Source organism: Myiozetetes cayanensis, unplaced genomic scaffold (genome assembly GCF_022539395.1).
Source record: "Myiozetetes cayanensis isolate MyiCay16 unplaced genomic scaffold, myiCay2020 scf10, whole genome shotgun sequence".
Classification (NCBI taxonomy): domain Eukaryota; kingdom Metazoa; phylum Chordata; class Aves; order Passeriformes; family Tyrannidae; genus Myiozetetes; species Myiozetetes cayanensis.
The window spans coordinates 15,597,949-15,623,506 of NW_026086605.1; the positions used below are offsets into that span (position 1 = coordinate 15,597,949).

The window sequence follows — 25,558 nt, forward strand, 5'->3', positions numbered from 1 at the left end:
ATGAAAGATAGTGTGGAGTAAATGTTCTTAGATGACACAAACCAACTTAGAAACAATAACTATTGAATAAGTGGTTAAACATGAATATTACAAAACTTTATGTAATAAAACGAGGTTATAGAATAACATACTGCTCTTCTTTCTGGTGACACGTGTTTTTGAGAATTATTGTATTGGGTAGTGAAAGAAAAGAATCCCTGCTTGGAAAACAAAGCTGGCTTTTTATCTGGAAAGTTCTGGAAAGTCCAGAGAACTGCCCAGCCATCTGCATTTAGTCTGGCTTCCTCAGAGCTATTTCCATCCTCTAAGCCAAGCCACCACATGGACGTATGAACATAACTTTTCGCACCAACATGGTCACTGTCGGGTAAGCCATGTTTCACAGTAAAAGCCACTGGCATGTAACTGTAAAAGCCACAACACAGACTTAGACTCAGCCAGAGAAAAAAACTGAATATCATGAGGGATGCCAGAAGCTCAAGTATGCTGCCAGGCATGGCTGGATGAGCTACCTCCTGCAAACACTGTGGTTGTCTGGGAAGAAGCTACTATGGCAAAAGATGGGCAGTAGCAGAGCTCAGCATGCTTACAGACACTCTGAAGCCAGCTCACCAGAGCATTACAGTCATAAAATAGTAACTTACTGAGACTGTAATCACCACTGTAATTTGGCTTTAGAGATATATGCAAAGGCAGACTGGACAAGCTCTCTGAAAAGTTAGTTAGGTTTTTCCTAAATAGGAATTCATTCTTCAGGCAAGTGGTAAAAGACTGTGCAGTACTGATGATGACTATTGAATGCATGTGAGCTTCACAGTGTGGAAGAAATCTGAGGATAAATTACCCCTTTCATGCTTATAATGGTTTCAGGAAGAAAAGTAAATATTCTCAGGAAAAAAGTAAATATTCTCTTAAAAGAGTTGGGATCACAGAATCTTTCTATATTCAGCGTAACTGCACAGCACTTAATAGCTTGCAAATCTGGGTCCCATTACAAAGTTTTTGGTGCCCCTTGTGATTTTGTTATTCAGATCAGTTATATAAACCACCTGTCTTGTTATTCAACAACTAAATAACAATTAATGTCATTCAAATTCACACAAAGTTTTTTTAAATGCAAAATTGTCATCAATCATCAATCAGTCATCTGTATAATGTCATATTTTTTCCAATATTTCTCCAGTAGAAAACATTTAGTGAGCTATTTTCCATCCTAAATTTACATAGGGCATGAAATTAATAACTGCTTTCTGCTCCAGTGACTCTTCAAAACAACACTGAGCTCATGACCCTTTTCTTACAAAAAAACATCAACCAACAATTCACTGCAATAACATTCATATGCTAATAATTCAATTAATCTATTATACCCTAGGAAACCCACCTATTCTTTTGCAAAAAAAACAATGCTAATTATTTACATCATTTCATTCTGCTGCCACAAACTACATAAAATAATAATTGGACTTAAAAGTGATTTTTGGAATATTGTGGAAATATATGGGTTTATATAAGATAAAAATCAGAATTTACAAGACAAACTCCATCCTCAGAACCCATAACAAGTTTGAGGATCTCCAAGGTGAGGGGGAGAGACACTTTCTACATGGTCACGATCTAGTCATGAAGCTGTTCCGTTTGCCAACTCTAGAAATCTTCGGCCACAAAACAGAAATTGAGAAAAATACCTGAAATGACTCAATGTATCCAGCCCCCCAAACCCCACGGCTCATTCAGGTTAACTTGCATCCTCAAAAGACAACAATTTAAGGAAATATATCACTCAGAACCTCTGGAAAAATTAACACAGTTCCTATTTTATGCAAAGCTGGCTCTCGGTAACTGCTGAACAGCAAATGGTATCAAGAAAAAATTATACTCTGAATGAAAGGAAAGAGAAATAGCAAATCCCACTGCACTTGAAACTCTACGAAGTGAGGAAGTTTTAAACCTTCTTCTTTACTGTAGCTCTGAGGAATAGTTACCAAATCATTACCAAAATGTAAAAACAATGACCAAAAAAGTAGTTTATTTTCATAGAGGTTCTGAAGTATTTGGAAATGGTACTAATTTTAACTAATTCAGATAAGGCAGTTTAGTTAGGAAGCAGTAGTAAAAAAGGTTGATAACTCCTGCGTTTTAAAAAGTCAGATTTATCCGTGGTGTAAGTGGTAGGGCTGGGTTTTGCAGAGAAGATTAGGCCTTTCAGAAGCATCTTCTGTAGTTAAGTTTGGGGTATCCTCACAGCAAGCTCTACTGAGAAATATGATATACAGATTTTGCTGGCTGAGAACCACTAGAATGCAAGTTCACAGGATTCCTAGAGAAAAACAGTTGTAGGGAACAGTGATTCTACTTAACACATGCATAGTCACACAAACATATTATCCCATTACCTTTTGAACAGATTTAATCAATAAAACACTAATGAATTTCAGTTTGTTGGAATCTTCCTACTCACCTAAACCTGGATGTGCCTTAAAAATGATGTAATTATAAAACTACTGCAGTGAAAAAAACCCCACAGTCCAATAGCATCTAGTTTACCAGGCACTTGAAAAAAATCTAAGTCTATTTGAACTCCTGCCAGCTTGCACATCTTCTCAATAACTTGCTTGACAGGCTACTGAGAGCCTGAGTTCAAATAAGTCATTTTAAATACTTCAGAGCCTGGATCCCCAGAGTTTATTGGCTCCATGAGCCTGGAGCAGCCAGCCAAGTGAGTGCCTCAGAGCTTGCAGCCCAAAGAGCTGTCTGAGCTTTGGATGTTTGAAACACTCTGATCTGTGGATTGTTTCCAAAGCTGAGATTCAGAGAGCAAATCCTTTTGCAGAAAGCGTCAACATTTTGACTTTCCCTCTGATTAAGAGAACAAGCAAATTTTGAATAATTGAAATTGTTCATTAAACATTTGTTCCTTCTCCAAGTTATTGGGAAAGGTAAAATGTTGAGTGATCAAAATCTTTCATTAAACTGAACTAGTTTATGCTGCAATGGTCAATTATTTATTCTTATTGCATCTTTCTATCATGGGAATCAGGTTTTACTGTTGGGAAATGAGATCAAGGAACACTAAATGACCTGTTTAAAACTACAGAGAAAATTTGGCTACACTGTGACAAAGTTGCAAGCTAGTAGTTAAACTTCTGGACCATCCTTCCTCCTTAGGCCATATCACAACAATGTGTATGCTCTCTTAAGCTCACACAGTCATCACTTCATGCCAAATGTCAAAATCCCTTCTTGTGTTGCCTTTTGACAAGCCAAATTAGGATTAAAAGAGAGATCAGAAATCATTCAGAGAACAGAGAACATGAAAGCCTGAAAGTTGTTTCAATATGCCCTCTGATGTCACATGTCTGAAGTGGTACTGTAATCTTGTCAGTTTAGCAGCCTGACACAACACCCAGTTGCAAAGTGGTTCAAGAAAAGACAAATGTACTAAGCAAAGGGGAACCCACTGCAGAGTACAAAAAGGTGTGAGTAGGGTGGCTGGCCTCCAGACATTACTTCCAGGCTGCACATGTTAACGTGCCTTCCACACATATTAACAGCTCTTCTTGATTGTTTTCTCTGTGGAGCCAAAACACCAGCAGTATGTGCAAAATTTTACACTTAAGTATCAGAGTGATTTGGCTGTACCCTTGAGACATTTCCAGGTTCAGAGCCTGGAGAGAGCACAACCCTGAAGAACCTAATGGATAAAACATCACATTCCAGCCTGCTCCTTCAACATTTTACACCACTAAGATGCACCCACCCTTTTTTAACAGACATTCCCTGAGTTTTGAAGTGATATTGATACTACCAAGGAGGAAGTAGGCAACAGCATTTGAGTTTCAAAACTGAACGAAATATTGTCAAATTAAGAAGAAATGAAGACTTGGATGAGATTAATCATAGAGATGAAGTAAAAGCATGAGGAATACAGACAGAAAATAAGATGTTATATTTATGATGCAGCACACTTCAAAATTAAAGATGATGCTAAATTTAAAAGCTAACTGGACTGTAGCATTTCATATTCTGGGGAAGAAGGAAGTTTTTCTTTAAGTAATATTCTTTCTTATTGAAGAAAAGCACACACCTCAGTCTGAGAGCCATTTCATGGGAGAACAGTAATTCCCCATAAAGTCTTACCCATCCTCTTGACAAACAGTGCAAAAATCCAGTATCATAGAGTCCAGCTTCAGATACTTCCTGCAGTGCCCTTCTGTGTGACAAAGATACCTCTAGCTAACAGCACTAGAGTTGGTAAAGGAGCAACCAATAACCTTTGTAGTTCCTGAATCCTATTCTGGATGGCTGATACTGTGAGAGGGGAGATGTATTCATACTTCAATGACAGCTCCTTTAAGAAAAGACAGTCTGTGGTTTACCAGCCACTCTAAAAATCACTTTAAAGGTAATAAAACATTTAGCAAAAGTAAATCACACATTTCTTGCATTCTTTTGTAAACAGATGACAGTCACTCAGAATAAAGACAGATATTTAAAAATAAATCAGCATTTAGAGCTGTATCTTCTTTAGTTATATCCACTAGATCTCTCTCCTCTCAAGATTTCACTCAGTTTAAAACCTGTCAAGATATTGTCAAAACTTGCTAACGACTGCCCTAAACACCACAAACTTTTAATCATAGAGCATAATCAAAGAAAATGCCCTTCAAATCTCAGTATGTGGCAAACTGTGTATATGCACAGTGAAAACTGCAGTTCAGACAGGGAACTGATGGACACATTACATAAAAAATGAGATCAGCACTTGCACTTTTATTAGCTCCTGATGAGGTCTAGACACAATCAGTGCGCATTGTAAACAAAAATTCTTTATAGAGGCTTGAGGGATAATTGACCACAAAGCCAACATGGAGGACTGTCAACACAACCAGTGATGCCGTTGTTTCCAGTTTAAGGACCTTAATTTTTCTGAGGAAGAAGCTACTGTTCAGCTGACTTGAATTATAGTTTGCACAGAAAAATTAAATTCTTTTTTCCAGAAGCACTTCCACTTGACTTAGAGAGCATATTGTTCATTCATGAACCAGGAAAGATTCACAATGAGAATTTTATTGGCCTGTTCATAAAAGTGTCATGCCACTTGTAACAGCAATGATATTATAAGACACGGGGAACACACAATTTCTCTTTCTTCCTCATGACTGATCAACAAACTCCATTCTATAAGAGTGGGGATCATAGTAAGGTTTGACCTCCAGCTGATGTAAATCACAGAAACTACATACTTCAGGTTGGTATATACAAGTGCTGATTTCCACAGCTTTAGTACACCATTCTAAGGAGACACAGGTTTGGACATCCACTCATCTTTTTATGTAAGAGAGGCTGACAAATAATTGGTGGTAAATTTTACAATTTTTGGCCATAATTTTCCTACCAAAGGAAGATCTACAAAATGCCCTTTTTTACTACAGAACTGAAAAAAATCATTAGTTTGATAATTGCACACTGTCTTCCAAAACCAACAAATATATGAAAAAGAGCCACACTAGAAAGAAAAAAATAAATCAAGGCTGAGGAATAATTTCACAGTGTAACTTTGTAATGAGTCCCAGGAGAAAATATCTGTTCCTTTTGTTCCCCTCTGCAAAGCTATGTAATTGATTCCTAACTGTTGTGTTAATGCTCCCTATTCCTGTCAGAATCCCTTTGGAAATACATTAAAGTAACCAGGACTCTCTCCTGATGCAAGCCCCTTTGAATGCTGGCATCTGGAATTCTCTGACACACATCACATTTCAGGCACTGGGCCAGTGAAAGCTTCAGTGCCAAAAGGGCTGATAAATATTAATACAGAAGGATAAAGTATACTGAATTATATATTGAAATGTAGAACAAATCAGTAAACTGTTTTCTTTTATAACGAATGACATTCTCTTACAAGCACTGTTACATTCCATCCAAAAAAATCCCCAACAAAGTACATTTGCTATAGCATGGTTTATTATCTTTTATACCAGCTTGCAAAAGTTTAAACTATGACAGGCAAGTATTTTCAAGGAAAGGATTTGGTCTTCATCAGGATCAAGAATTAGTTTGACTCTCCCTGACCTTTCTATCCCTTTTGCTGTACACACACATAGACTAATAAAAGAAGAATGAAGCAGAAAGGATTTGGCCCAGCTCCTGAATTATATCCCAGTCAATAGCCCAGAGACAGTTAGAGAGTCGTGTGCGAAAGTTTGTCTGCCTGGACAGAGCAGGTGACACAAGGTAACCTCTCTTCAGCATACAAGGAGAGAAATATGGAAAAGATGTGATTCAATTTTTACCTATGGTGCCTGATTAACCTTAATTAAGATTGTATTGAGGGATCTCGAGCAGCTTGCACAAGGGATAACTGCTTCCTGATTGTTTTTAGCTTTGAGAAAGGAAGATTTCCTGTCACAAAGAGAAATGTCCTTATGAGATACATATGGTCATGTTCCAATCAAATTTTAAAAGATGGTACAGATAAAATATCCATGGTTTTAGTATTTTAATTTTCAATGAAAAGCACTAGAATTAGCATAAAGTAGATTCTCTACTCTTCATGATTACATATTAAAAAAACCCAAAACCAACCCTAAACATTCCACAATTTCAGCTTATGTTCCCTTGTGTAAAATTGCTAATTATTTTTATCACTTATTTTAAGCTTACTAACATACTGATGCTAAAAATGAATTGACCTTGGAAGCCACACAACTTACTGCAAACTTTTCCTCTTCCAATATGCATCATCATCTCAAATTTCACAGTTACAGACACCATAGCTGTAATCTGCACATTTCTGACTATATTACACACTGAATGGGAGTGGGGAAGGCTTTCTTATTCAAAATGTCATTTGTGGGAATAACTTAATACAAAATCAGAAAGTTAAAAATAATTTTAAAAATTAATTTAACACATTATATCATAAATATTAGACTACTTGCTGGGAAGCTGTCTCCTTGCCTCTTGTTAGAATGACACTACTTGATAAAAGACCCTGTGTTAAGCAGATTATAACTTCAAGTGCTGCCTGGTCTGAAATTCTGCATATTGCACATGTGGAACTTCCTTTGTGGAAAATTTCAGCTAATGCAATTTAGCTATTTCTGAGACTGCAGCAGAAACGAGAACAGCATTCTGCTATGTCAACAGATTAACATGACTTCTTGTTTTGAAATCTCTATTGCATCTGTGGTTTACAGCAAAAAAATAAAATGTGGAAGTAAACTGGCTGTGTGTGGGATTAAATGAGAAATGGTAGACTTAGATATTGTGTGTGTGTGTGTGTGTGTATGATGACAGATAGACATTTGAAAGCAGAGTCCCTCCCAGAATGGGACAACTGAGCTATTCAAATACTTCATCTGATATACAGAAATCCTAGATTAAGGATTTTATGGCCAAGATACATGAAATTTGCCCTGAAGGTTCGATCTGGTTTTTGGGGGTTTGATTTAGTTTGAGTCTTGGGATTTTGCCTGTTCGGCTTTTTATCTTGCCCTTGTCAAGAACTCTTGTGTTATAATAAGGAATAAGGAAAATTTTTTAAGTTGCAGTGCACTGAGGAACTGAGGAAGTGTAAGGTGAGACTTAGATGTGTAGAAGGTCTGGAGACTGAGCTATGGCTAGAGCTGATGGTTTTGGGAAACATGACATGGAAACACATATTTCTTTGTATTTTTCAAAGTCACAAGGCAGATACTACACGAGAAATTTTAGGTCAGGCGCTGCAAACAGGGGGTCCTTGAAATCAGTGGATTTCTTGGGCCTTAAATCTTTCTATGCCTCAGTTCTTTAGATGAAATTTAGATGAATTTTCTTTACATGGAAATTTAGGAAGACCAGAGCATCTTTCTTCCCAGAGGACATTGTGAAGATAAACTCATCATTTAGCTGTGAAACATCCTGGCTAGTCCAGTGAAATACACATGGAAACTCCCATTTTCTTTCCAGAAGGATTTGAATGGTATGCCACATATAAAGCCTAAAGACAATAAAGAAACACACAATACTGATTGATGCTGTTAATGAATGAACAGTGTCCATTTTGCATCTCTGAATGCCTCAGGGCTCCAGGTAAAAGTAGCAGATATGATACATACTCATACACCAAGCTGAAAAATTTTGCTGCACACAAAAAAAATAACACTGGCATTTCTAAAATTCTCTGGGTTTCCCTAGTGCAGTTTTCTGTTACACCCCAAAAGATATTTAACAGAGCACATAATACTTGCAGATACTAACATCTGTCATAAGGACAAAGAGTTTATTTATGTTTTGAATGCTTTCAAAATATATAAGACAGGCAGAAATAAATTGACATCATTCTTGAGTTCATGAAGAAAGGTTCCCCTTGGACATTTGATAGCATATTTATCAATTATGCGATTTTATGTTTGCTTCTGAAGCATCTCGTATTGACAATTGTTGGAGACAGGATATCTGACTAAATGGATAATTAGCCTGATAATTTCCCCAGATTTCTACATGAAATGAGGATGCTGTAACATTTCAACCTGAAGGCACATATGGAGACACCTGAAAAGGAGTGATGGTTTAGATCTCCACAAACAAGCAATGAGACAATACTGCATGTAAGTGGGGATGCTAAAAGCAGTCTCCATTCTATGAGGAATATATAGGAAAGGTTAATGTAAAATCTTGACATGGTACTTTTGCCTTCCCCTATAATGACATCAATAAACATCTTCAATATTGATTTTTGCTTATTATTTAAATGGCCTGACACAGACACTAATACAAATACAGACATTAAGCCAGATAAATGCAGAGATCAGTATCACTGCAGCCAAGAGCATTTATACCAGAAATTATACCAAATACTACCTAGACTGGCAAGCCTGACTAAACAGAATTCTACAGAGACTTCTGGATGCAGGGCTTTAAAAGCAGAATGATACCTGATCTCTGCTTAGTGTTATACCCTGTAAAAACTTCCTCAAGACTTCTAGCTCAGCCTGTACCTATCAATATCCCCTCTTCCTTTGAAATATTAGCACAATACTGGTTGAAATTGCTCCTGAGGCACAGGAATATTTCCTGCTGAAATGGGACAGTATGTTTTAAAATACTTATAGATTAATTATCCTCAGTGTTGTGAAGGCTGCACAGTTCTTTCCAATCACCATTGTCTAATGTACATTTCTCATTAAGTTTCAGAAATTACCTCATCAGTGGCAAAAAAACACTTCCAGACTTTCTCATTCAGATTTAATCAGGCTCTGTCAGTGCAACCAAATCTTGTGAAGGTGGGAGTGTTTTACCACAAATAGATAATCAAGCTAAAATATTCTATATACTTGAATATCAAAAATAAACAGGAAATACAGACTCAGAAATAAAACCACAATAGCTTTATTTCTGAGAATAAACAGTACCTTTTTCCTGTCATATAACCCATGGTTATCCAATATCATCTTCCTTTCATGACTAGCATATCTTCGCAAATCTCGTCCAAATTCCTGGAGAAGATATAGCAAACATCAGCCACTCTGAGAAACCAAAATCATTATCCTTTGTATAAGAGTCCTGACACCAAATCATATAATAAATGAACATGTAAAAATTACCTCTATTAAAGGACTGCAGACTGATAAAACTAATCATCTGAAAGGACAATGTTTTGATAGGGTCCATCACTTCAGTTGGTTAGTTGGGCACACTATGAGAAAGTAAGCCTGTGATGGGCTCCCACAGACTGGAGGTGAATTAGCTCAACAGGGAGTAGGAGTTCAGTGAGGCAGAGAAAGATGAAGTCATTGCCCACTCATCCAAAGGGCCTCACACTGTGCGTTTTTAGTATAAACACCCACCTACAGAGTTGAGAAAAAGGCTGTTAAGTAGTCAAACACTTCCAGGACAAAAAAGGACCCCAAAGTCTGCAGAACTTAATCCAAGGTCCAAATAAATACATTTTGTTATCTCAGAAAGAAAAGTGACTGAAGTAACTCAGCAGGAGAACACATCAATTTCAACATTTTGCCTGGTCTAAACCATCCTGCTTCCAATTAACCTGGGTAGAACAGAGTGGCAGTGCACCTGTACTGCTTCCAGCACATCAAAAAGATCATTCAGAGCAGGCTCAGGAGCTCTCCACTGTACCATGTAATCACTCCCTAAGAAAATGAACATCAGAAGGCAAGCATATAGAACAGATTAAAAAAATAATTTTGTCTGGAGAGAGATTAATCATTTGAGGTTTGAGTTTGCATTTAGATAGAATTTTTTATTTTGAAAATAGTGTACTATTTTATATTATGCCAACTGACTACAGTGTCTATTGTGAAAATAGCTGTCATTTCAAGTGTTATTAACTTATTAAAACATAAATCAAAATATTCTAGTTCAAAACTAATGTGTAAATTTAAAATTTTTCCAGCTGTTTACAATTTAAAACAGTCAATTAAAATGCAGTGGAAACAAAAACATTTTATCTAATCCAAAAAGAAAGATGTCAAATTGCTTTCAATTTCCTACAAACCAAATTAAGTTCCAATTCAGAACATCTATTCCTCAAATGTTTAATTTCCTGTAAAATTCTATGACACTTTCCAAATCATCTCTCTACTCAATAACCATTTAAATTGTGTGTTAACAGAAGTATGATGCAAAAAGACAACACGAGTGACTAAGAATCTAGCTCTCCAGTCCATGAACCTAAACACTAAGCTTCAAGGAAAATAGGTGTTAACTCCCTTAGAGAGACATCCATAAATGTCAGTGATTAATTCATCAGCTCCCAACCCATGATCAGGGGTTGATGACAATATGAAATGTGATGTGTGGAGATCAGGAACATTTTTTAAAAATCCATGAACTCTGAATAGTCCTGCAGCAACAAAAATAGGTTATCAATGCTAGGAAAACTTAGGCTGTAGTGGTTACTTACCCTGGAGCCTGTCCAACCTAACAGAGCATACGCATATTGCTCAAAGGGGGTTATGACCAGATCCACACGGATTGCCTTCCAGTCTTTGACTTCTGCCATATCCGATTTTTTTGACGTGTTGTAACTGCTGTTGTCTACTCCTGGCTGATATAATTTTAAAATTGCAAAACACTTCTGAAAATTATCCATGGCATCAATCTTTCTGCTTGGTAGTTGTTCTTCTACGAATGTTGATTCAATGATATCACAATATAGGAGTAAACCCTAAAGAAAAGACATGGCTCACATCGTATTGCTGGTCTGGTTTTATCGTCATTGCAGAATTTCTAGACATTTGTCTCAAAAATTCATGCAAAATGTAATTTCAGTAAACATAAAACTGTACCATGCCAAATCTGGGCTAAGCAGAGACATGAAACAGTAGCAGCTTCTGAAAAAATATTAGCCAATCATTCGAAGGAAATCTGCACTGGGAGAAATCCGACAGTAGTGATACCCTACCCTGTACTAAGGAGACAGTATTTGCAATTCTTACCCGCCACCCTTTTGTCCTTTGCCTTTTGTAGCTATGTCAACAGAAATTTCTGAGTAAGGATTGATGTATTCCCATATGGCAGGCATCTGGAAAAACCAATTAGTCCAGCGTACAGTCTTTCTGACAGATTCCAAACTGAGCATTTGGACTGTATCTGTTGCATGAGGTCTCCTTGTGACAAGGTCTGGAGCCTTTCGAGAGATGCAAGGGCCCTGACCGTGTCTTTTCCTTGAAGGGAGTGCACATCCCTTTGGTCCTTTGACCAATTTTTTTGCTTCTGCTTTGAAATTCCTCAAACGTTTACACATTCTCCTTCCTCTGGACTAGAAACTCTTACATTAGTCTCACCATCAGAAAACATGGTCAAGAATGCCTCCTGACTTGTAATTAACACATCCCTTAATATGTAGTAAAGAATCATATTGGTTTGGTGTGTTGTTTTTCTTTTTAATTGCAATATTGAACTGTGGTTTTATTTGATGGCTGTCAGTGGTTCATTACAATGGTCTCCAGATCAGACTTCTTATGCTCACAAGTAACAATGAACTGATTTTTTGGAAGAATACATCGATATTAAACACCAGATTTTGATTATTTCTTTTATATAGTGCAAGTGTGGTAACTTTACAGGATAATACGTTAAATGCCTCAGAGAATACTTTACAGCAATAAAATTACATCATCTCTCAGACCTATAATTCTGACCAAAAAAAAGCATAACAAAAACACTTAACAAGATATGATTTCCATGAAGAGACACTGACAGGTATTATTACATTTTCAGTCTCCAGGTTTTTGTTGATGATAGTTTCAAATTAACGATCATATTATTTTACTGGAAATCTGTTACAAGCTCTTTTGGGGGTCACTGGGCTACCTCTTTAATGATGACTATTTGATTTGAATTGACATTCTTTCACTTTGGGATTTTTCCTGATTATGAGGATTTATGATAAACCGATATGAGAAAACCCTTTATGTAGCTCCTTCTCTTGGATTATTAGTTTCCAAGTCTGCTGAGTTGAAAATGCTTATTTCTAGCAGGTGCTCTCTTACATCCATCTCTAAAACAGCAATTTTTTCTTAATTTTACCCCAATGTCACAAGGCAACTGATGCTTGCAATTTCCAAATACAGGCTCAAAACAGCTGTTGAATGTTAATGCTTCTTATCTAATTCTTTTTTGATGAAACTATGCCTGCCTTCAGGTTTATTTTGTTGCTTTTAATGTTAATAAAAATTATTTCAATCTCACTGATCACTGACCATTAATTGAGGACTTAAAGCTTTGATTAAGCACTGTCAGTCTTCCCATTTGCTATAAAAATCTTCTAGCTACTTAATCAGTATTTTCTTTACTTTCATTTAATTTTTCTTTTGCTCTTTGAGATTTGGGGTATTACTTAACATATCCCAGAATGAATCTAAATAATTTATTTCCCTCGACAGAAGCTTAACTAGATTGAGTTTTGGCAAAGTCTTATTTTGTAGTTCCAAATAGGTACATTTCAAGTACCTGTATGGTGTTTGTAGACTGTGCTCAGATTACCAGTTTTATACACTTGCTACAGCCTGTATCAGTCTTTGTGTACTCTTTGTTTACATGAAGTTGAAATCTCCACAATTCTGGTGCAAGGAATCAGGAATTAAAGTTCATCTTTAGATGGATTACAAAAGGAATGGAATTCCTACTGTAGGTGGGAAGCCTTAGTAGGATTTTTGTTTCCGATCACTTGGGAAATCCATCAAGATATTACTATGTGCAGTGGTATCTCTCCTCATGGACAAGTGCAAAAGCAGCTATGGAGTTTTTTTGTCTCAGTGAGTTCTGGGGACAGTCACACATGGCCACCAGTACCCCATACTTGGACTTTCAGCCTGCAAGCTCTTGAGGAAATGGTATTGTGTATTACCTTGGCATAAAACAATCAGTTTTTTTAAGACACTCATGTTTAACTTCTACTTATATATTATATCCTCTGCTTCTTTATCAGTATCTTAATTCTAACACTTAGTTGTATTATCATGTTATAGATGATGTCTTCTAAGCTTTTTCAGAGTAATTTTTTCCAGCTTTCTACTCATTATATGAATACGCAGTTGTAAATGAAAACAGGGTAAATTTGAAATGTTTTGTTTCTCATCCTGTTTTCATATTTAGGAATTGAAAGGTAACATTCCTTGTGGTCTATGAGATTTTTACATCAAGCAATCATGAAAAAAATTACAACTCAGAATGAGAACCTTCCTACTGCTGTTTCACCTTGCTGACAATGTCTTCTGCTTGAACACATTTTAAGTATTTGCAGGTGGCCATGATTAACAAGTGTGACTATAAAGATATTTTATGACTACCTCTCTCTGTATTATTCTGTACTGTTTTTTCATAGTTTGTTGTCTGGGTAATTTCTAAAGTTGAGAGAAAGATCAAGAGAGTAGTATCTCTCTGTAAATATCTACCTCGACTTAAAACAAATGCAATGAGGCAACAATTACATAAGTGCTGAATTCAACAGGCAATTGAAACCTGATTCAAAGTCAGGGTATCGCCTATAAATAGGAGCCAAAGCCTAGGTTATATCCATTGGAATAGTGTTTCCAATTAACCTAATTTGATTAGGCTCTGAACATCACCAGCACTCCAAATTATGCTGAAATGGCACTTCTGTACATTTTGAAAAAGTATTTCCCAAAGGGGCAGTCAGTTATGAAGACTGTGTGAAGTTCTGGCCTCTGCTAGCTGCAGAAAGGGAGCCTTCTCATTATTCTGTGTCAGGAAATCTGCAGTTCTTTGCAAATTTTGGCTTGATCTATACACCATAAAGTGCTCTAGACCTTGTTTACACAATCTACTTTTAAAATGTGGGCATCTTAATTTCTCAAATTTACAACACCATAAAAACCAAATGTATTTTTTAGGGCAATTATGTTAATACCCACAACAATTTTCCATTTTTAGAATGACTATGCACTTTTACATAAGTATGCTGAGTGCTGGCACATCAATAGCATTGATATTGGAGTAAATCCATGATCAAGCTGAGGAAAAGTATGACTTTTTGGAAAAATATTAAATCCATTGCTGAAAAATCAATCCACATAAAGTCATGAGAATTCTCCGTAATTTTTAGTTAAATGAAATCCTCTTCCACTTTTAAAGTTACATGCTGTCGTTACTCATAATTGTTGGTAAGTGGGATAATTTTATATCACCTGAAAATGTAATCCAGTATGTTCTTCTGAAATTTATATATGTTCTTGCTCTAAATTCCTTCTGAGATGGTTTAATAAGGCGAAACTGGGTTGTTGGGGTTTTTTTTCCAGTGAAATGCCTATATCTAATCCAAGATAGGATGTAGCATCCTAATTAAGAAAAACCTCTACCTAGTTGAGACAGATGGAATTCTATAAAGTGGAACAGCTGAAGAACTGATGCCTGGGAGTAGTCAGGCCTGTTAGGGTGAGGAGTCACTAGAAAATGGCATGAAAGGCTTAATTAGCAACACAAAATTTTGCAGTTGCTGCATAACCACACAGCTGCCTTGGTCCCTTTTTTATCTTGAAGTTCTCTGTGCAGGAGTGTGGTCTATTTCTGAGCATGTCCAGAGGAGCCTGGTTTTGAGAGCAATGGACAGATCAGCACTGGAGCCCATGAGAGAAGGTTTTTACCTCTCTATGCCATAAGCATTTGCACTGCTGAGCAAGAAAGAAACAGACAGACAGATGAGGACTTAAGAACACCACTATTACCCAGATCTTCACTTAAAACACAGCAGGAGATGGAACACTTCTGACTACTTTATGTAATAACCTCACAAGCAGGATATTCAGATTCAGCCCTATATATTCCACCTAGAGCAATTGAAGCCAAGTTCTCTCACGTCCAGGGCTCTAATCATCTTGCAAAAGTCTATTTTAGGTAAGAATTTCCTCAGCTTCTGCTGAGGCTGAGCAAGAACAAAATAAAAAAATTCCTAATGCATGAAGAAGGAAGGTAAGATAATATGTGTTCACATGGAAGCTCTGCATCCTTATGCATCCTTTCATCTGAAAACAAAAAGTTCTTTGCTCTGGCCTCTTAACCATTTCTGTGTCTTGCCTTAGAAACAGGTTTTGCTGCTGCAAAAATCCAGCTGTCACTCAATAATGAACGTGTTGCTGTCCTGTGAAGACTGTTTCCAAAAATCTGTTTCCAGCAATAGAAAAAAATGAGGCTCATAACTTGCTCCTCACCATCCTCTTTAATGGGACAGCAAGCCTTCCCCTTCCTGATCACGTCTATTCTAAAGGTCAATTCTAGAGTTTAAATCAGACCACTAACACATTAAAATAAGTAAGCACAGGCAGGCATTTACATTCCTCATTTTCCTAAAAGCCAACAGAAGAATGCAACATTATACTTACATGAATACAAGGGAAGAAACTGAGAGCAGGAATGCCTGTAGTGACAGTCTCTCTTCCCTTGTTGAAAGTATGTATATAATAAGAGGAACAGTGCTAAATATAGCTATTTATGTTTTCAGCAAAAAATTAAAATATTCTTTCACAGTATGTGAACGAAGCTACATCAACACAGATGGCTCAGGCTGTTTAGCCACAGACTTTCAAGCTCTAGCCCACAGAGGTAATTTCCTACTTTCTTTATGATGCTTTTTGGAACCATTAAAACCATAACCTGTGTACTGCATCGCAGCTCTTCCACTTTGCCACTCTGCTTTGAAGACTTTGTGCTCTCTGTTCCTCAGCCCATTTATTTGTGGTGATGCTGCATCAAAGAGCGTGATGGTGTTGATTTAGCCACTTTGTTTTCAGCAGCTTTCAATGGAAGGATCCTGTTACATTAAATTTTTCAGCTAAGAAAAATGCCCTTTAAACTATTTAAATAAGGCTGAGGTCCATAACTTAGAAGTTAAACATTGTGGAGTCCTTCACTAAGAGCTGCCAAAAGGAAGTCAACATCGTGACCTACTTTGATAAATTTGGGCTTTGAAGCAGTAGTACAGAAGTAGAAAGCTGTGAAGCAGACGACTGCAAAAAGTATAAAAGCACTTCAGTTTGGGGGTTTTTTTGTGTCTTCCTCTCCCCCTTAGAAATCAAAGGTAATAAAAAAGGCAAGAGGTATATAATTCCCCTTTCTTTTTTTGCATTTTGATTTTGCTGGCAGCTTATTTTTTAATAGAGCCAGTAAAAGCCTGTATATTACAAGTGCCACGGTACAGAGGCAGTATAGCTAGCAGTATAAACCATAAAAAGTCTGGAGGACAAACAGAACACGGGAAACATTTGTTCACAGCTTAAAAAAACTCCCAGTTTTTTTCAGGTTTGTTTCTATGGTCATTGTGCATCTCTATTTCTGACATGTTCTTCATCCTGGGATTTCTAGAGGAATCCTAATATTTTTATCAAACTCTTGGCCACCCTTGACATCTCATACTCTGCCTGCACTCCCTTCTGCCAAATTATATCCTTAACAAGAAAACCAGAAAGAATGATTAATTTTCTGCTTCTTTCCTTTTAATTCCACATAATGAAAGCAGCTCGGAGTGAACTGAAAAGCTTCAGTAGTGGTCAGACTTCTCAGATCAGCCATTTTTCTCAGTAATGTAAGTGGAGAAGGTATGAAAGGCTGTGCTCAGGGCAGGCTCTAGCCCTGGTCTGTTGTCACATTTCCTTTCCACTGTACTATAATCAACATGATTTCTGGAGGATGCACATATGGCATCCTAGAGATTCAGGTGTGCTTAAGAAGGTAAAAAGATCCCTTCCAAGAAGAAAGGCAACTTTTCTCAAAGTAAAGAGACTAGAATGTCTGTGAAAGAAACTATACATAAATAATAAAATTATAAAAATAGAGTATCTCCTCAGCACTCATTAACTGCTGTAGCTTCATTGCTTTTAATTAGAGTACTCTAAATTGTACCTGCTAGCAATCTACTCCAACACATACACTTTCCATACAGGCTTAGGATAGAAATGAAAGAAATATAAAAAATTAATAATAGTATGTTAACATTTCAAAGACCAAAAATCAACTGGAGGAAGAGGAATTCAGCTAATGTATTTTATCAGGAAAGAAAAGGTTTGAAGCCCTTCCATTAAAGCCAGCTGAAAGGTTTGGACCACCTTGAAACAGAAAACTTTATAAAGTCAGATAAGCTTTTGTCTAGTTGGATGTTTTTAACGTCTTTCATGTGTTAACCTATTATACATTAATTAAAGTACACAGCTCAAAATCAATTCAAAACCATTCTCTCCAGGCTATCTGCACTGAAAACTGACTTGATTTAGCAGTCAGGCATTTGATGATTCACCTCAGAGTATTGGCCTTTTACTTGTTGCAATGTACTCCATTCCTTTGAACAAGAACCGTAGTAAATGTTGAAAAATATCTTAGCTGGCTAGAAAGGTAGAAGAAAAAACAGAAGTTTATTATTCCCAACATAATATATTTTTCTGACCCAGGAATATTTTTAGCTACCTGCAGCTATTATAATTCAGACACTTCCAACTTTAAAGTTTCTTGAAACTGAAGAAAGCTGCATAGAAAAAAAACCCAACAAAACCAACAACAATCAACAACAACAAAACAAATAAGCCCCACAGCCTTAGATGAACAATTCCTCTATGAAATCATAGAATCATAAAATCGTTTGGGTTGGAAGGGACCTTGAAGATATGTGCACTCTTCCAAACACAGACATCAAGGAAAACTGTGTCAATTTTCCAATATTTCAGTGGAAGCCAGGAAAATTGCTAATTTATGGTCTGAAAGGAAGCCAGAATTCTAGGTTTGGTACCTAAGCTTTCAGACTTAGTTCACACCATTAGGTCACACAAATCCATAACACTTAAAGCTGAATCTCCCCGAAGTAGCTTCCCTCGGGAGAACCTGCTCCCATCACAAGGAGGAATTAAACAAATACAGGGGTTTTTAAAAGTATAAGAACAGTCCTTCTGTGTCAAGCAAAATTCTACCTAGGTTGATTTCTCACCTTTGACTAATTGCTTATTCTTAGGGTAAGATACAATAGAAATGTGTGTAGGGTGCTTCTGATATAACCTTCAACTCTAGCACACGGATCTGGAGGATGCATCTAGATCATCATGATTAATAACCACATAAAACAATATCCAATTTCAAAATATTACAATATTGATATCAATTGGTTGGCTGTAAAAAAGACTATAACGTTCTTTAAGCAGTGTGTAGGCTTAATTCAGTGGAGTTAAAACATCTCTCTTTCACCAAATATTCTTTAGTTCATACCTGCTTTTTCAATAAGTCAACAACTTTATGCAGAAGTTCATCATCTTCTCTTGGTCCTGGATTGGTGATCAAAAAATCAATGTCATGTCCCATCTTCTTACCCCTAGAAGAAATAAATAACAAGGAGACTAAAAGAGTTAAGTTCCTGTTGAATTTCACACTGCTTTCCAAGAAATTATTTTTGCTACATTATAAAAAAAGTTTGCAGAAAAAAGTGATAGCAGTGCTACTTGAAACATAATCAAAATAGAATCCTCTATTTCTATTTATGGGGTCCATCAGTGTTCTTTTTCAAATAATAATTTAAGCTTTTTGATGTATTTCCTCTCTTTTTTGACTAGATACTACAGATCCATTTGCAAATGTTAAATCTCTCTCTATCTTCCCCTTAAGTCCAAGAAAAGAAGGTTTTAGTCATTTCTGGATTAAAAAAAAGCATAATCAAAATACCATGTTACATATTATGAATCCAGTGCAGTAACAGCAGATAAACTTGCCAGTCTGACAACCACAGGCTTAAATATTCTTCTTTGCTTTTGATGGACACTTTAGTGTACAAAACTGTGATTATGAATAATTTTATTTTTTCTTTTAACAGCAGATATAAAGCCTTCGAGTATTTTGCATTTCTTTGCTTTTAAAATATAACAATGCTTTTTGCAGAGATTGAGATTAGTGGGTTTTTTTTGAGGAAAGTTCATCCTTAATATGATTAAAGCTTGTTTAATACACAATTAAATCCACGTGCACAAATTTTAAATGAAAATGTTTTAATGAAAAATTACGTTATGACCTCTTGTTTTTCTCCATTTAAGTCTAAGTATTTAGCTTGCCTTTCATCCACTTACCAAATGTGTTAAACCTAATTCAGGTTAAGATGTAGCTATCATTTGAAAACAGGCAAAAAGCATGTTATTGGAATGTTACCCTTCAGAATTATAAAATGTTTGAGAACACATGAAAATTTATCTTACAGTGCAGTTCATCTGGGGATTGCAGAAGGTTTTCATTTTGATCTAAATAGTATAACAAGAACTGCATACACATCAATTTATTGACTGTAATCAGGCCAGCCTCATGAGAAAGGAGCAAAGGAGATATTTCTGCAACTAGGTGCATTATAGAGGTGGTGGAGTAAGCACCCGAAATCTGGAGTAGTGGCACCTAAGAGTGGCAAATCTCCAAATGTTTTTCATGTGTTTATGGGAAAACCTGCTCTCGCTGATGTGCACAAGGGTACGTGATGTTATAGCTCAGGTGATGTTTCAGTCAACACTGTGTCAAGTATTCAGAGAATTTGTGAACTGCTATGCAAGCAATGAAAATAAAAACTCTGCAAAATAAAAGATTTGCTTTTCTTTTTTTTCATGAAATAATTTATTCTCTCAAAAATAGTGCCTGAAACTAAACCTGATTTCCTAAACTTGGAAACTTGTAGGAACAGAACTGATAGGCAGACTTGTCAACTGCCATTTGTGTGACAGAAAATCATCTAACTGATGGATAGCTGAAGAGCATTAGCAGAAAGACGTAAGGAGATGAAAGTCTAGGTTTTGCATTTGACAAGCAGTCTAACTCACTGCAATGCAACTATTGTGCCATGTCTGCAGAAAAGTCAAAATTGCTTAAACAGGTGGAAATGATTTCAAAAGAAGTTTCAAACAAAACATCAGTCTAGGCTTAGAAACCGAACAGCAATTCTAACTCAAGTAATCAGAAAACATTTAGTGTTCCCTGTAACACTTTCTAAGTTATTTTGTAGGATGCCATTCATTATCTCTAAAATTACAATACTAATGCAAAGCTCTTACAAAGCACTTTTTACTTAGATGCCTCAAAATGTTTTTTTTTTTCAAAAGGAAGGACTTAGTGTTCTTATCTTAGAGATGCAGAGTGGCATAGGAAAATTTGCCTAAAATTATTAAAAAAACCCCACCAAACCAAAGAAATTGGAAGATGGTAGAATTGAGAGCTGATTCCCAATGCATCCTCAACATAAATGTATTTTAGGTTAACCACATCTAAAAATTCCTGCATCCATCCAGCCATAAAATCTCAGGAAACCCAAGGTATTTCACTGGCCATCTATTTTTCAAGACAGAGACCATTTATTTAAATGGTTGGGTTTTGTGAAGTTAAGAGTTTAAATCTCATATAAAAGCACACAATATAAAATATTTGTTATTGTCAGAGTTACGTTTCAGGTTCTTGTTGAACTAATACACATTGGATTAATTTCTGTAAAGCTGTTGCTAGAACATTTAGTCTAATCTTCCACTATTACTCTTTACCAAATAATGTATTTCATCCTAGAAGAATGTACTACTTTCCCTAAAATAGAAAAAAAATGTAGTAAATTAAAAACTTGTATAATATATGTTGCATCACAGCTTGTAAATCATACAAAAAGGTGCAGTAAAGTGTACTTAGATTCAGACTATCCTTCTATTGAAGCTGAAGGGAAGGTGGTCATGAAGTTCAGTAGAGTAGGGTTTTCCACACACACACATACATATGTATGTATTTGTGTGTGTACACATACAAATATACAAACATGAGTATTCATAAAAATACAGAAAGGGCACATAGGATGGGATAGTGCCAAGGTGCTCTGTCCCCACCTCAGAAAGTATGTCAACACATGTATTTGTAGCTAACTATATAACTAAAACTAGATATGACACAGGACTTGATTACATACAAGTTAAACACCATGGTGACAGGTATATGCCCTTCAACTGGGTTATGAAATCCCAGAATTCACGATCTAATGGAGTGTCTCAGAGATGAAATCTCAATCTTTTGTTCATCCCTGAAGCTCACCAAGAGAACTCTGCAGGCTGCAGTCTTTTTCAAATCCCCACCATATTCAAAAGAGCAGCTGTCCTTGCACGGGGCTACAGACAGGCTCTACCATGATCTAGAGAGTGAAGTGACTTAAGTAAGCATCATTTATTTAAAACAAGAAACCCCACACTTCATTTGAAAAACAAACACCAAATTGATGCTATCACTGCCTGGTTTTGTCTTGCATTTGGTAGCCCAGTATTTAGTGCAGCGATTCCTCATCTTTTTATTGCCTTATTTTTCTCAGTTAGGAATATTGGCACTGGTCCCACTTCACAGGAGGCATCTCCCTCAGTCTCCTCTCCTGTCTTCTGCTGGGATACAGTTCCAGGACCAGAGTTCAGAGATAACCTTTGGGTCCATGGCATGTCCACAGGTTATTTCCTTGTTATTAGCTATTGAATTAAACCCACTCAGCCAGGAAGGAGAATACTGTTTGATGTTTACACAGCCAAGTTATTTGTCATTCACTGGCTGTTAAACACAAAACACAGAGCCTTGGTACAGGAAGCAGAGTCTTAAGAGCTTTCCTCTCTAAATAGGCATCCTAGTCAGCACATGACATTGCACACTCTCTTTCTGGATCTACAAAGCTCCCATTTTTCACTTCAGAGTGGTATAAATCCACTAATGAATGGTGGGAGATGTAGAGATTTGATTCTGGCACACCACTTTTTATATATTCTAATCACAAGGATTTTATATAAAATTTGAGTAGTATTTTTAAAATAAAAAGAGCTGCAATGGCATTTTAGTAAAGAAAATACTCTTAACGTGTATGAGAATTGCTCAGACCATGTCTACTTTCTGGGCCTCCTATGAGATGACAGTGCTAATCTGTCCAGTTTCTACATTCCACCTGGTTATAAGCAGGATCTTGGTAATTACTTGCTTACGCCTGGAAATGCTGGGGTTCTGGTGAAACACTATAGATGCCCACAGAAGCAGAGTAAGCAGGGACAGGAGTGGGGAGTTCAGGTTTCTTAGGCTCTGAACCAGAAAAGACACACTCAGGTTTTGGGTTTTCTATTCAGATCCACTTACTTCATCTTTTTCTCTTCTCTAAATCCAAACCTGAATACTTGCCGGGGTAGAGCTGTAAGAAAACCAGCACCTTGCAGAACTGAAATTGCAGTTTAGCTTTTGTTCTAATCATTTATTCAAGCTTGAAGACTATAAAAGACAGTGCACTGTTAATTAACTATGTTCAATTCTTGGCTGACTAAACTTGTATAAAGCTGCTATATGCTTCTCAGTAGTCAATTAATTATCTCAGGGTTGTTGAATTTTCTTTTTTGTTGTTGTTGTTACTAGATTCCAAGTCATCAAACATTACAATTAAAACCTAAACATATGAATGTACGGCAAAGGATAATCATATTGTCTTAATCTTCAATGGGAACATCTGCATAATTAGAGATTTAAGATATTTGCGGCCCAGTGATTGGTGCAGTGATTCCTCTTTTTTTTATTGCCTATAGACATTTAAGAGTAGTATGTGTGCAGAGTATTTTGAAATAGTAAGATAGTACATAATGGTTAAGCCATATCAATGACAATTCTGATAAACTGACTTTAGACAAGGAAAGATGGACCGACATTTCTCAACTACTCAAGAAACTTCACTAATGGAGGAGCTTAAACCAATTTTTGTAGCAATGATTTATGTGTCAAAACCCTGAAAAACCACTTAGCAATCTTTTGCTTACACAGTTCAAGTGGATACAGAAGATGATACTGTATTTCCACATGTGTTTGCATTAGGTAAAACTCTAAGCTGTTCTTAACCTTGCAAGCCCTTGAAGTGTGTAATGCAAAGTGAACATCGACGGCTTATGAGTAACTGCATCTCCTGCTTAGGCATATTTCTAGGAAATATAGTCATCAAAGTAAAGTCACAGACAGCAAAATAACTTTGGATGGCTCTGTCATAAAAATGATTTATTATTACCTTAACTATTGACATTGTGCTGTACATAGAAATATCACCCACTTCTCAGTTTTGCCAAAACATGTTGGACTTTGCCTACTAACCAATGAAAGGTATTTCTCCTTTGAAAGGTTGCAGTCTAAGTCCTAGATTTGTTCAGAACTGTCTTCCCTACCTGTTGCCTTCAATTGTGAGGGCCCATCTCCAAGAGCAGCATTTTTCTGCAGCTATAGCCAGATATATCCAAGTCTGCCACTCTTCACAGTACATACACTCAGTCCTGAGTATTTTCCAGCTAACCTTGCTGTACTGTAATTTTCCTTCACTAGCTTCCTCTATTTCCAGTTTTCTTTCAGGTCTTTATAATTTTGCCCTACAGCAAGATCCCTCCCTTTCTTCACAATATGGACAACTTATTTTTTAAAATATTTTATGCTCTATTGCAGTGACATTGTCAGTCTTGTCTGCTTAGCATTCAGAGACCATGGGAATTATAAGAAGGAAAGCACAGATCTCAATATTTTTTTGTTTCTCTGGCATTCTTTCCTAGCTTGATTTTACAGGCTCTGTATTAGACTTTTATTTCTTCTTTGCACACCTCACTTATTCTTTTTCATTGATAGCTCTTTAAAATGTACCTACTAGTTTTCAAGTTCCTAGAATTGTATTCCAATGCACATAAAAGCCTGCTCTTATTAGACAATCCAAGTATTAACCTGCTGTGGAATAAACCAGAATGAATAGGATATTTTGTGGATAAAATTCTTCTGTGAAGTCCCTCAAACCATTGAAGTGATTTAACTGAAGGGCCTACCTGCAGTACTAGATGATCAGAAAAACGACTTTTGACTTTGAAACCTTAAACACTGTACTAGATTTGCCTTTGGTTTACTTAGGCTATTTGGTATTGGGTCACTGTGATGTTCTGATTTGCAGACTGTATTTTCCTGTTTTCAGAGGTTCACACTTCATTCAAAGAGAGACTGTAATAGCTTTTACAAATCCTCTCAAGTAAAACTCTGACTTCACTTCTGCATGAAAACAGTTTACCGGTTAAACAATTTACCTCAGATCCCTCCTTTTTAAGCTAAATAACAAATGATTTGCCTGACTTCTGATTAAAAATGTAAAGGGAACCTTGCTGTTGGTTAGAAATTTTGGACTAGGGATCCAATTTAGTACCACACTTTCCAGGGCAGTCTGAAGTACTGTTTCTTCACAGCTGCCATACTGTGTAATTCAATTGATTCTCAAAATCATCTTAGGAAGGGCACTAAAACATTCTTTTTGTGGAAGATGGCACTTAATATTCAGAGGAAGAAAAATATTTTTAATATTTTAATAGGTGCTCTGAAAGATCATCAGAGATGACGGTGACCCACTGGTCCTGCAGTCTCAGAGTCTGGACTGGACAAGTTGGACAATTGGTATTTCTGTCTCCCAAAAAAACACAGAAAATTTCCAAAAACCTGGGAGGAACCTGTTTGTTTTTCTTTTTTTTTTATGTTGTAACCATTGCAGCATAGCCACGACTACATTTATTCAGCAAATACTAACTATTCTTATTCTAAGAAAATTCTTGTTGGCATAAAAGCACTAAAAGTGTTGAACGAGGTTCCATATGTGTTAAAACCTTCAGTGTTTACACGTGCATTCTGATCTTTACACATGAGAACACTGCCACTGACATCAGAGCCATTAATCACTGGCATGAAGTCAAACATATATATTTAAGAACCTGGAAGAATGACAACTAACAGTTGCTCATTCCCAATGTCTGATCAACCATAATAAATAATAAAGGAACATAAATTTATGTGAGGTTTCTGGAATTAAGCAAATTAATTGCATATAATTAATTACATAATAAATCTTTAAATCATTCATTTGACTACACAGAATAAAGCATAATGAAGCAGGGGCAAATAATAGTTAACAGAAACAAATCTGGCAAATATTCCAAGCTTCTTTTTTATGACTGAACCTTTTATTCCTGTTAAAATTGAGGAAAAACATTAATTGTGGAGGAAAGCATATGAACTCTCAAGCACTGGACACTAACATTCTGAGTTA

The 25,558-nt window shown here is 36.4% G+C and overlaps 1 protein-coding gene across 1 annotated transcript in view; it reads right to left on the minus strand.

Moving 5' to 3' along the window:
• DNTT (DNA nucleotidylexotransferase) overlaps positions 1-25,558 on the minus strand; it is an 87,570-nt gene that overhangs the window by 12,660 nt on the left and 49,352 nt on the right. Inside the window, exons 8-10 of the mRNA XM_050337910.1 lie at positions 18,709-18,811; positions 10,907-11,170; positions 9,396-9,479 (exon numbers count right to left, since the gene is read on the minus strand). Coding sequence (XP_050193867.1) covers positions 9,396-9,479; positions 10,907-11,170; positions 18,709-18,811 — 451 coding nt within the window. The remainder of the gene's footprint in view (positions 1-9,395; positions 9,480-10,906; positions 11,171-18,708; positions 18,812-25,558) is intronic.